At 40.7% G+C, this 13,789-nt stretch overlaps 1 protein-coding gene across 1 annotated transcript in view; it reads right to left on the bottom strand.

Moving 5' to 3' along the window:
- Positions 1-13,789, bottom strand: part of gmds (GDP-mannose 4,6-dehydratase) — a 179,962-nt gene that overhangs the window by 149,281 nt on the left and 16,892 nt on the right. The window contains exons 3-4 of the mRNA XM_085138085.1: positions 9,166-9,253; positions 8,348-8,457 (exon numbers count right to left, since the gene is read on the bottom strand). Coding sequence (XP_084994211.1) covers positions 8,348-8,457; positions 9,166-9,253 — 198 coding nt within the window. The remainder of the gene's footprint in view (positions 1-8,347; positions 8,458-9,165; positions 9,254-13,789) is intronic.

The raw sequence follows: 13,789 nt of genomic DNA, 5'->3' as shown, positions 1-13,789 counted from the left end.
CCACCTATAAATCACACGAGAAACTACATCTCCAGAGTTTACTTTGGCTTCTGCTTGTCGAACGAACTGCACAGTTGATGTGAAATATTTGGGCCTTGATTTAAGATTAGACTTAGATGAAATCATATTTAGCTTTATGATACCATTTATTGACTGAGTGTATTTACTTTACTTCTTAACTAACCTCAAAAAGCTTCCCCCTCCCTCCCCACTTTCCTGCTCTCTCCTTCCTTCTATCTTTTCCCGAAATGCATGTTTCCATGTGTTACAACTGTGCTGGAAAACAGAAAAAAAGAAAGAAAAAAAAAGGCCTGAGTCATGAGTGGAGCAACAAATCTGACCCACAAGGAACAACCACAAAACATTCCCTGACTCTGAACGAGGAAAGTGCAGACTTGTTTCTCTTGGCACAGAAGCATCTATTCTTAAGCTAAAGTTCACTTTTCAAAACCATCTAGGCCAGGCAGCCTGCCTTGCATGAAGGCCTAACCTTTCAAAACAGGAATCGGTCTGTTCAGGGAGCTATTCTGACCGCTGACTACCAGGCCACCAACGCAACGCGTTCCTGCTTTTCCTCATTCAACAGGTGGCGGGCATGAGAAAATGTGGGCACGGAGATTGCACTCCATCTCCATTTGGCCAAAACTGCCAGTATTCTGATGCTGAAACGCAATTTTAAAACAATGGAAAGCACGGCACCTTAAATACTCGCAAACCGCACACACGCAGCTAATGAGTCCTTTGAGACAGAAAACACACACTTCAGCGGGGAATGCGCTAATTTGGTTCCAGGCGAGCCTTGATCCCAGTGAGATACACACACCACTGCAAGCGTGCCACTGAGGGCTGATTGGACGGTGTTAATGTAAACACCAATCAGAGAGTGAGCAAACCCAGCCAGTGGGCTATTACCAAGGCAAGACCGCTCATCATTCACAGAGTTTACGAAATGATAGTCACTGTCCTCTCAATGGCTGTTTTCTCCAAATGCTTTGTATGGACTCGGGACATTAAACAGATGCAGAACTTGTGTTTCACGCTCACGTATAAAAAGCCTACAAACGAGCAGCAAAATCTGTAATATAAAGGGTTGTAAAGTTTACTTATTCTTTCTTGTGTTACAGCAGTCAGTGCTCATATTAAACATGCCGACAGGGTTTGTAGAAATGCAGTGTACAAGAGTCAAACGTTCAGGCTTCATTATGCTCCAAATGCTGGGTGACAGACAAAGGTTCTGCATGATATGATGGATAGACTTACTGCTCTGTCTCTAAGCACAGAAGCTCCACCCACCTGCTTTAAAACATCCTTATTTCTGAGGGGCAGCCAATCAGAAGTAAGTTGGTTTAAAGCCAGTGCCAAAAAAAAAAAAGGATTATTTTGAACTGTGATAATTCAACAATATGTTAGTTGCTTCACAAAATAAAAATATGGTCTGAAAAAGTATCATATTAGGTGCCCTTAAAATACACATTTTGCCTTAGAAGCAGTCAAAATGACATTCATGTTTCTCCAAAACAAATGTAAACTGATTGTTTTACCTTTTTGCAACACTGGGTATTATTTGCTCAGTTGTATAAATCCCAGTGTGTCCTCACTGTTCGACCAAACTGTTCTTAAAGAACAGTTGTGTTTTGGAATTAGCTATCGGGTAATAATAATAGGAAGAATAAGAGGAATAACTACAGTAAGTAGAAGAAGACCACTTTAAATTTAATACCACGAGAAAAAATGTTAACATTTGGTAGAGTAATTCTAACTGTTCATAACTGCATGAGAATAATTTTTTGTTTATAAGCAGTTTAGTCGCTGTAAGGAGCAGCAAAGTCTTGGAATTTGCCAATGTCGTTTAGTTAAAAAAAAAAGAAAAAGATTAACCTCTAATGAATTTTAAGCCTCATGACAATGCATTGTTGACAATCTAATAGGTTTTTAAAGAGAGTTTTATTATCCTCAGATGAATAATTTCAACCCCAAAAGGAGCATGATTGCTTCAGTTCATCTAAAATACAAAACTCACCACCAAATTTGGAAACGAAGTGCTTTCACTGCAAAGCTAGGTTAGGCTTTTTTGGAGCAGAATTGGCACACGAAGACAACATAGATCCCCAACAGTCAAGAGGGCCAATAACACAGGAAATTGTAGCTCCAAACAATGTAACATCCACTACCCACAAACGCTGCTGGATGATACACAAGGAGTCAAAACAACCGCATCACATTACTTACCAGTTAAACAAATTGCATAACAAGCCCACAGACTGTAGTAAGTAGTGGTATTACTGCCTGAGAGTAAACTGCTGGCAGGCTGCACAATAGCCACTTTAGGCCTATAAACGCATCAACACACCGAACAAACAGTGCAGCGCTTTGTGGGGAAACAGGCGTGTTAAATCCTGTGTGTGTCTCTGGCGTGGGAGCCTCTGCAAACCCGGATGGGGGAGAGACCAAAGGGTAATGGAGAGATAGAGTGAGCTGTAAGAAGATAATGGGATGATGGTAATTCTTTCTGAGGATGGAATTCAGATATGGATAATAAAGGATATACATGGAGGAAGTTTGTCTCCAGAGCGCAATCTGCACTTATGTCTTCAAAAGCCATCAAAAACAAAACCTTCTGCTTTACTGTATACACTCTCTCACCTCTCCAAACTCTTTCCATCTTCTCTTCATCCCCCATTCTTCCCGTCTTGTCATTTTTCCCTGTCATGACTGAGGTGTGTTAATAATTCAGCCCATCTCCCTGTGTGTCTGCTGTGACAGCTGCAGGTGGGAAACCTCGCACAGAGAGCAGAGTTAAGGGGTTTTGTTCGTGCCCTTCCTGTGAAGCGCTTCAGTGGGAGAACACAATGGGATCATACTGAACTACTCAGATGCACAACAGATTAGTGTGAGCACTTCCCCATTTCAGTTCGTTATTAATGCATATTTCACGAGTATGTTTCCGTACTACAAATGTTTCAGTACTTATTGTCACAAAGATGAATCATTCATCAACCATGACCACTGTTTTTTGTTTTTATTCTTATATATTTGTCCAGTTTTTCTGGTATCTAAATCTTGTTTGATCACACTGGACAGCAGCCTGTCCAAGGTATATTCCATCTCTTGCCAAATTCTAACAACCTTTGATCCCAGTGGGATAAATAATAAGAAAACAGATGGAGTGATGGTTGCTTTTCTTCATCTACTCTGGCTTCCTCCCACATTCCACAGACATGCATGTTAAGTTAGCTGGTGATTCTAAATTGGCTGTAGGTGTGAATGTAAGTGTGAAAGGCTGTCTGTGTTTGCATTGGCCCTGGCTGTGAACCTGTCCGGGGTTTAGCCTGCCTCTTGACCTGTGACAGCTGGCATGGTCATTGAGATTTGTGTCGACTTTGAGGTGTAAAGTAAAGCGATTGTGGCTCAAGAGTTGGCAGTTCGTCTTGTAATCGGAAGGTTGCCGGTTCAAGCCCCGGCTTGGACAGTCTCGGTTGTTGTGTCCTTGGGCAAGACACTTCACCTACCGCCTACTGGTGATGGCCAGAGGGGCCGACAGCGCGATATGGTAGCCTCGCTTCTGTCAGTCTGCCCCAGGTGTGGCTACAACTGTAGCTGCCTCCACCAGTGTGAGAGTGAATGAATAGTGGAATTGTAAAGCGCTTTGAGGGTCTCGAAAAGCGCTATATAAATGCAATCCATTATTATTATTATTGTTATTATTAAAAGCTATGAAAATCTGAAGTTACTTACTACTAGCATCCTACTAGAACCGTGGCAACCATGTCCCAGTCCTCTGCAGTCCACAGTCCCATCCCTTCACTGTTCAATTCTTCTGCGGTAAGTAGAAAGCAGGAAACCATAGCATGGTTCTAACACAGAAGCTAAATGGAATATGAATGGTGTTAGATGCCAAATTTGCTGTAGCCAAATAAAAATTTAGTCAAGTTGGGTTAACTTGTTTTGGGCATTTAGGTCGGTATCAGAAAGCTCGTTTTCTGGTGAAGGACTATAGCTACCATCACAGCTTCCTCAAATCCACCAGACTTTGCTGGGTGTGGAAAAATACAAACAAACAAACACAAAGCAAAACGTAATTTTACCTGTTAGAACGCACATCCCATTGGCTTAGCGCTGTCTCGTTTAGTTAGTTTAGTTTGTTCCAATTGGTGACTTTGGTGTTTTAACATGTCAGACCTGAGGAAAGCTAATATGTTAAAGCTTTAACATGACAGTTCACAAACCAATTGACACCACCATGGTTGTCATGGTTATGTTTTTACCCCTCTTTTTTTGTACAGTCTGTTTAACATGCTAACATGCCAACTCTATAAATTAAACTTTTACACTAAGAATATTAACATTGTTAAATGATAACACAGTTGGCGAAAAAGACCCAACGTTTTGTTGACAATATAAACTCTTGGGCCCTGAGGTTCATAACCATGATTCTGAATTTGATTATGGTGTTAATATTTAGAGTTGGCAAATACTGTGTAGAAATCACAATTTCCAGAAGGAACTGATGTATTCAGCTGGACTTGAGTGTACCTATGCATATCTCCCATTCCTTTTCAAATAGTAAGGTACTCTACTAATTCTGCTCTTCGAGGATCAAATACAGCTTGAAGATGTTACTTGGCAATGCTCCATAACCAGAGATTATTTTATTAGTGTGGGGTTGTGTAATAAACAATCCACCACAGGCTGACACTAAGAATATTGTTTTTACAAGCTCTTTTTACAAATTCTTTGGCCATCTTTCCTGCAAGCGGTGAAAACATATTTGAAATATTACTTTAGGAAAGAAGCCTAAGCACAAAGATCAAACTGATCAGTCAGAGTCAAAGAAGGTCCCTTCTGCTTTGTTTGCATGCTGATCTTTTGATATTGCAGCTGGCTGCCTTAGGCCCTCCAGTGCCGGTTGACTTTTCCCTGTGCACCTCCACCCCTGCAGCATTAGAAAATAGCCTCGACTCTGTTCTCACTGATGACTCTCTGCAGCGGAAACCAGCACCCACACATCCCATACTACAAATTAAACTGCCTGGATGAGTCTCATGAAGGTAGAAGGGCTAGTGGGAAGCAAGAGAGACACACTGAGTAAGTGGTCAGTATGAGAGATCTTTTCCTCCGTGGCAGGGCAGACTCCACACCACTACTGCCAGTAATCTGGTACGCTCAGCTGTTGGGAGCATGTAGCATGTGGTCGAGGAGGTACCCGAGCTGGTTTTATTGGTGTGGAAATAAATAAACAGAGCGGACCCTCATCTCATTCATATACATGGATGTTCTGTTGCTGAAAATGTGTGTGAAATTATGGTGATCTTCCATGTGGGCGATGGGAGGACAGTCACAGCCTCTAACCGCAAAGGATGTGGATAGACAACTCTCCCCTTCTCTTCTTTTCCTTTGTGTCAGTCATTCATTCAGGCCTCACTTACTTTGTACAAATACCGGAACGTCAGGAAACTGTTGTCTCGGCCAGTCAACAAATTTTTAATAATAAAATGAGACACAGTTACAAACCTACAAAGAATTTCCTCAGTTCCATGTGGCTTATTAGTCTGTTTTACTTTATCGTTGTCTCAGAACTAGAAGTAAGCTGGAATCAGCAAAAAACAGCAAACAGCTGAAACATCTTTTGTTTATTGTTTGCAATTAAATTCGATCTAAAAAAAAAAAAAAAAAAAGAGTAAATTTTATACTTTAATTTTAGTGGCCAGACTTACAACTCCCAAACGATAATGCTACTCTCCTCTGGGTCGACCACTGACCACAACTTTATAAGGTAAACATTTGTGTTTTTGAGCATCTTCTGTCCACAAGTGGCCAAACGATCATTAAAGAAGCTTGAACCTCCAGTTTCATTATTTATTATTATTTTTTCATTATTTACTTTAAAAAAATGAAACCATCATAGTGAAAATCAGAAAAACAAATATAGTCATACACCCAAGAGATCTTCCGTCTGACTGGACTCTTTCAGCTTTAATAAGAAATTCATGGACTGCATTCAAAATAAGTTGAACAGAGGGCGGATTGCTATAACTGAAACGTAATCTCCCACGCAGTCACATGAGACATTGGTTATTGCCGGCTATCTGTGATCTGACTAAGCTCTTGGCTCTATATCCCATCAAAAGCATGATGATGAAGGAGGATCAGTCCTGCCTGGAGACTGTGTGTCAGATCCCAATGTGGAAGGGCAGAGGGGGATGGGGGTGGGGGTGTGATCTCCTGGGATCACCGTGGAGCTCCCAGACAAAAGGGACATTGTGGCACAGACTGACCCATCCAAGAAAACATTACTTCCTGTCCCACCAGCTCCAGCAAATGAACTTAGACTTCCCAGAACTAAGTCTCTTTTTAACATCATCTGCTGTTAACTGTTTCCAGCAGCAGTCACTCCTGACCATATGCAGACACAGTAACTATTTGCAGAAGAACTGAATTTAAAACTGTCTTGAAAAATGCAAACAGACAAAGAACATGATAAGTCATTACCCATTTATTGGTAGGAAAAAAATCCAAGGAGGTGACAGACAAAACATGAGCTGAGAGTTTGGGTAGCTTGTTGATCTATCCATGTAATGAAAACATCAACCTGAAAATGTCACTAGTGAGCGGCACTTGTCTATAATTTAGACTGTGTTAAAAAGATACCTTGGAAGGATGAAACCATTTTTTGCAGACAAGCTCTGATTAGGAACAAACTGCCTTTCATCAAGCAGACATAATTAGAAACTTGCTGGCAGAGAAAACTGACCTCCTAGTAGCAAAGTATTTTTCTAACAGGTTGGTGAGGAGCTAAAAGCATGAACTTAACTCCAGTGTCCAAACAGATTTTTGTTTGCAGGCAAATAAATAGGCTGTTTTATTGCCAAGTATTGAATTTTTATTGTAGTTTTAAACACACCCATCCCATTCAGCTCTTTTAATGAAATTAAATAAGATTTATAATTAGAGGGAAAATCCTAGAGGCAGAGGAATACAGTCGACAGTCGAAAAAATAAAGACTTTTTATTGCAATTTTGCTGTTTTTACATTAATATTAATATTTGAAAATTAATAAAATTAGTCACAAAAGTGAAAATAATTAGCGAATATTTTGGATGTGCTCTACCGAAAAAAAATCCATGAATAAGCACATTTTCCATGAATAATTTGGAGTTAGGTTCCACAGAAAGATCCGCAAATACTGAACCGGGAATATGTAGGGGTCGACTGTACCGTCACTGATATTCATTTATCAGTGTCAGCAAGACTACGCAGACTAAGCCAAATGTCTTGAAAGTTGTCAGTAACCCATTATATTGGTGATATTTATAACTCAAAACTCTTTTCATATGATAAAGCATCTGTACTTTATTTAGGATTACAGACCAATGAAACCAGAATCTAACATTGTCAGATTTCACTGGAATACTTTTATTATAATGCCACAAAAGAGAAACCAAATCTACTTTGTAACTAACTTTATTCATACTTATCTGGTCTAATGTCATGGTTTGAAGGTTCACCATCATTAGAGTGCTGCTGGAATGCAAATTCATTGTTATCAAGTCTCTTTATCAGGTTTTCTTTTTTTCCTATATCCTTCTTCAAAGCAAATCCATGAGCAGTGGTTCCAGGGAATGGGAAGACGATTAAGAATGTTTATAGGAAAAGCACTCTTACTCCATCCAAAATCCCACAACTGCGTACCACCTACTCACTATGGTTCTCTTTGTTCAGGATACTTTTGTGTAAATAAAAAAGGACTAGGTATCTTTGAAGACTTCCTGAGATTGTGTGTTACCAAGGTAACAATCTTGTTTGAGATGACACTACTAGAGACTAACATGTTAAAAATGACATAGTTATAAAATGAAACTATAGATTTGAATATTTCATTTTTGTTTTTGAAGTAAGATCCAGTCCAGTAATGTCTCATTTGTGACACCACTGCATTGCACTTTGGTAGAAATATGTAGCCACTGCTTACAAGATGCAGTGCTCCCTCAGACATAGTGCACACATTTAGTACCACTGGTACTAACTCTTACTTATCATTTTGCCGTATTAAATACAAATGATGTGGTATGCAGCACTACTGTGTGGCTCCGCAGTGTCGTTTTTTTACACATTTGCTTGGTAAGCGAAAGGTTACTGATTCAATTCCAGTCCGAGTCACAAATCCTCTTTGGGGTTGTATAAGCAATTTAAAACCTACAGCAGTGATCCACAGTGACAAAGGAACAGCTGAAAGTAGCTTTTCAAATACTGTAGCGTGTTAATATGGGATTTGGGACAGAGCTTTGATTTGAAAGTACACTGCACAAACTAAAGAACCACGAGTGTTGTGGCTTTGGGATCACACTACCTTGACGTGACTCTGAGCACCCAGGTTGTAGATCTCTGTAGGCTTCACTTGGCTTATGATCTTCACCAGACATGTGCTGTCAGTCAGGTCACCATAATGCAGCTTCAAGTCTGATAGAGAGTGGGACAGCAAAACACATTTGCTTATCTCAACACCAAAAGAAAAAAAAATAAATAAATCACACTTGTTGCTCCTTCATGTATTCACTCCTGATGACCAATGGAAGTCCTAATATCAGGATCAAGACCAACAAAAAATATATATTATTGTGTTTCTCCTTCCCCTAATCCTCAACCGCTCACAGCAGATGGCTGTCGCTCCCTGAGCCTGGTTCTGCCGGATGTTAAAAGGGAGTTTCTCCTTCCCGCTGTCCCCACTGTCAAACACTTGCTTAATAAAAAGCACCTTGGGGAGAGTTGTAATTTGGCGCTATATACATAAAATTGAACGGAATTTTAAAAGTCAAAACTCCAATATATCTGCCATTATTTTTTTTCTTCTTTCAGACACACAAATCATAAACAGATTTCACTGACATTTTGTATACATTTATTTACTTCTTTATGCTCTCTAGTTGTGTTTGTGGCTTTCCAAACATGTGTGTCTCCAACAGGTAAGTTGCAGATTGCCTTCCGGTGGACAAACTGTGCAACATCATCACACATAACATGAAAGGGTGTTTCTCCCCTCTCTTCTTTACCTTTTAAATGCATCAGCTGTTATAAATGGCAGTACTGACAGATTGGATAATAGGAAATATCAGCTGATATTTTAATTTGGTTACTCTTTTTTCCTCCGTAAATAAATGAGATACTTACTGCCCTCGGTATGCGTCTGTGGATTTTGGTAAAGATGCTCAATGCGACCTGTGTTGAAGGAGCTGGAACGCCGCAAAATACCATGAACCTGAGAGAAAAGGGGGAAGAAGAATTGTTAAATTTAAAAAAAAATAATAATAATCTAGTATCTTAAAACATAACATACACAAAAAAATTGAACTACAATTTACACCATTCATGTCAGTTAATTTGTCATTGTTATTACGATTTCAACATGGGTAAATGGCCTGCATTTGTATAGCGCTTTTCTAGTCCTTAAGGACCCCAAAGCGCTTTACACTACATTCAGTCATTCACCCATTCACATGTGTGAATGCGCCCCAGGTGGCTACATTGTAGCCACAGCTGCCCTGGGGCGCACTGACAGAGGCGAGGCTGCCGGACACAGGCGCCACCGGGCCCTCTGATCACCACCAGTAGGCAAACATGGGGTTAGTATCTTGCCCAAGGATATTTGGCATGCAGCCAGGAGGCAGCCTGGGATCGAACCACCGACCTTCTGATTAGTGGCTGACCTGCTCTGCCAACTAAGATACAGCCACCCCGGTCTGGGTAAATACAGACTAAACATATTCTGAGGCATGCTGCAGTTTAAAAAAGGTTTGCTTACAACGATTACTCCAGTCAAGTTTTAATTAAGGCAAACAAATCATACTAAACTAATAACACGCTAACAGAATTATTTGTATTATTATTTTATTTAGTTTTCAATGAGTAATTACACAGCTGATAAAAAAAGAGGCCTGCTCTTACAGTAAAACGACTGTGTGTTCAGCAGAAGTCGGCAAGAGGTGAACTCTGCCTATATAGTCAAACTACATCTTTAATTATATACAATGAGGTGTCAAAACTCATTAAGGGTACTGGGGAGGTCATCAAATATCGTCTCTATTCGGGAAAGAGTTAAATTTAGGAGTTCTTAGAACTTCCTTTAGCTGCAGCGACCTCCATCAGACACTTCCTCTAGCTGCTTGTGAGACTTCCAAAACAATGAGGAGGAATTTTGGTACATTCCTTCTACAAACAAAAGAGATTCAGTTCATTTATATTTCTGGGATTTTCATTTTCAGTTATTCTGTCCGTGTGTGCGCTGAGTCATTGTCTTCCTGCATCAGTCCTAAATTTTGCCTGACTCACTGCTGCCATAAAGTTCTTCAGTAAAAATGCCTGGATATCATTTTCATGTCTTTAATCTCTCAGTGACCCAAAGGCATCCACACCCTTACAAATTGCGATGGCCCCTCCACTAAGCATCACAGATTTTTTGCAGATTTCTGTGTGACTTGCTGTTGTCTTTGGTTTCTTTTTACATTTGTTAGAACTAAACACTGACCTGTTGGTGGAATCTTTGCTGGATGCCCGCTGGTACAAAGAGTCAAAACAGACGGGACTTGCCTGTAATTTACAATTTGCCATAAATGTTTTTTAACGTTTCCCATCTATTTCTCTAGTTCCAGTAGTGAAAGCCTAATAATAAGGAAACTGGCTCTTATCTTTGACAGATCACTGGAACTGCCACAATCTGTTTCACTGCATACATTGATATAATAGCATTATGTTTAATGGCTCCACCTCAACATTTTTTTTTGTTTTTTCGCTGCCTGTGATCTGTGATCTGGACTCCACATTCTTAGAGGGAATGCATGAGGAAGGTCTGCTCAGGGAAGATAACAGGACTTGATCCAAGGGGAGTCCATTAGTGGGACGCTGTTCCCTGACCTCACTTCCTTTATTCACTGTGCACTTCCTGCCTGCCTGTGCACTCCTCTTTAATGCCACTCCTCACAGCACCTCCAACCCTTCCACATCAGCATCCACAACCTGGAGCCTGTGTCTACTTTTCCTGTCTGATGTCTGTGAGGCAAGCAGCAGATGGCAGAGCTGACCAGGGAGCCTTAGATGAAGCTAGGTAGGGCTGTTCGATATAACGATATATATCGGATGACGATATAAAAACCTCCATCGTTTCATTTTACGCTATCGTTTGTTTTGTGTTGTCGCAAAATAAACTGTTTACAGCAATATTTTTTCATCGTTTTGATCAATGACTGTTTTCTACAGTCATTAGTTTTGATGGTCACTGTAGTGGCTATATTAATTTCCTAAAGTTCTCTCTTTCTCTTATATTTAATATATCCACACTACGAACGGACAAGCACCTGTTTTTATGCGTTGTCATTAGCAACAACGACGGTAAAACCGTCGCGTGTCCGCTTGTTTATTTTCCACGTAAACCTTTCACGATAAAGCTCAAGATCCTGTTGAGACTTTTCAAAATAAACTGAATCACGTGAAAGAGTATGCAGAGTTTTGACGGATGAGAAGCAAAAAAGAGCCGCCAGGTGCTAAAACATAAACCTTAGACTCAAACATTAGAACAGGCTTTTCCCCGCAGCACGCCGTGTAATAAATACTCACAAAGAAAACGGCGGCCGTTACAACTTATGTCTAAAAATATACAGGGTGGGCCATTTATATGGATACACCGTAATAAAATGGGAATGGTTGGTGATATTAAAGTCCTGTTTGTGGCACATTAGTATATGTGAGGGGGCAAACTCCTCCAGATGGGTGGTGACTTTGGTGGCCATTTAGAAGTCGGCCATCTTGGATACAACTTTTGTTTTTTCAATAGGAAGAGGGCCATGTGACACATCAAACTTATTGGTAATGTCACAAGAAAAACAATGGTGTGCTTGGTTTCAACGTAACTTTATTCTTTCATGAGTTATTTACAAGTTTCTCTTTGTTCACAGCCATTGACATGTCGAAGAGGTTAACACGTGAGGAGTGGATCGAAATTGTGTTGATATCTGGTGAACGCAGTAACCGGGTCATTGCAGCAGATTTCAATGCAAGACACCCTACGAGACCACCCATCTCCCATGCTACAGTTAGCAAACTGCTTGCTAAGTTTGGTGAAACTGGTTCAGTGTTGGATTTGCCAAAATGTGGACGCAAGAAAACTGTCACTAATGAAGAAACATCAGTGGCTGTCCTAGCTTCATTCAGCAAGAGCCCACAGCGTAGCACTCGCCGCATGTCACTGGAGAGTGGCATCAGTCGAACATCCCTTCGGCGGATATTAGCTACTCACAAATGGCACCCTTACAAACTCCAGCTACTGCAGCAGCTCAACGAGGATGAATTTGCAGAATGGGCAAAACAAAAATTGGAACAGGACCCTCAGTTCACGCAGAAGATTTTGTTCAGTGATGAGGCAAACTTTTATGTGAATGGTGAAGTTAACAAACAAAACCCCCGCTATTGGTCTGACACTAACCCACATTGGATGGATCCCTCCAAGACTGTTGGTACAACAAAAGTGATGGTTTGGTGTGGTATATGGGGTACAACGATAGTGGTACATCCATTCTTCATCAATGGAAACCTCAAGGCCACTGGATATTTGAAATTGCTACATGATGATGTGTTCCCCTCTTTATGCACTGAAGCTGGCACGTTCCCTGAGTTTTTCCAGCAAGATGGTGCACCACCACATTATGGGTGCCAGCATTCCTAGATGAACAGTTTCCTTTAAAGTGGATTGGTCAATGTGGGCCAGTTGAATGGCCCCCAAGGTCCCCCTTAGACTTTTATCTTTGGGGTCATCTGAAGGCTAGGGTGTGAAGATACGAGATGTGCAGCACCTGAAACTACGGATACTGGATGCCTGTGCTGGCATTTCTCCTGCAGTGGGAGAAGAGGGTTGCATTGACAATCCAACACAATGGGCAGCACATTGAACAGATTTTATAAGTGGTCAGAAACTTGTAAATAACTCATGAAAGAATAAAGTTACGTTGAAACCAAGCACACCATTGTTTTTCTTGTGACATTACCAATAAGTTTGATGTGTCACATGGCCCTCTTCCTATTGAAAAAACAAAAGTTGTATCCAAGATGGCCGACTTCTAAATGACCACCATGGTCACCACCCATCTTGAGAAGTTTGCCCCCTCACATATACTAATGTGCCACAAACAGGACTTTAATATCACCAACCATTCCCATTTTATTACGGTGTATCCATATAAATGGCCCACCCTGTAGTTTCACGCATCAGTTAAAACACTCGACTCCAGGTACACGACGCCCAGCTGGAAACACTCCATGCAAGTCGAGCTGCACGAGATTCACAGAATTTACAGAAAATGTTATTTTTTTGTGATTTATATTGTTATCGGACAATATATGTCTTATATCGGGATATGAGATTTTGGTCATATCGCACAGCCCTAAAGCTAGGTGTTTCTCCTGCACATCAGAGGGGAAGTGAAGTCATGCCGCAACTGTCAGGAGATGTAATGAAAACTCCTGAAACATGTATGTTAACGTATGTGTGACCTTCTGTAGCCACGACTACATTGCAAATGCAGCATACGCCTTCACTCTTTGCTCTCCACTTAAACTCTTTACCTGAATACAGTTCACATATGCTTCAAGGTCTCTGGGCAATGGACTGGATAGAGAAACCAAAAACTTCTGATTACATAAGACTCAAAGATTTTGTTCTGATTACACCAGTATTAGTTTGGCCACTATGAAAAAGTCTCAGCATAAGCCAGCTCCTTTTCTAGATCTGCAATAAGCCAGCGTCCTC

The sequence above is a fragment of the Neolamprologus multifasciatus genome, chromosome 17, assembly GCF_963576455.1.
Source record: "Neolamprologus multifasciatus chromosome 17, fNeoMul1.2, whole genome shotgun sequence".
Lineage (NCBI taxonomy): Eukaryota > Metazoa > Chordata > Actinopteri > Cichliformes > Cichlidae > Neolamprologus > Neolamprologus multifasciatus.
The sequence above is the reverse complement of the archived record's forward strand: the minus strand, read 5'-3'. Positions and strand labels throughout refer to the sequence as shown.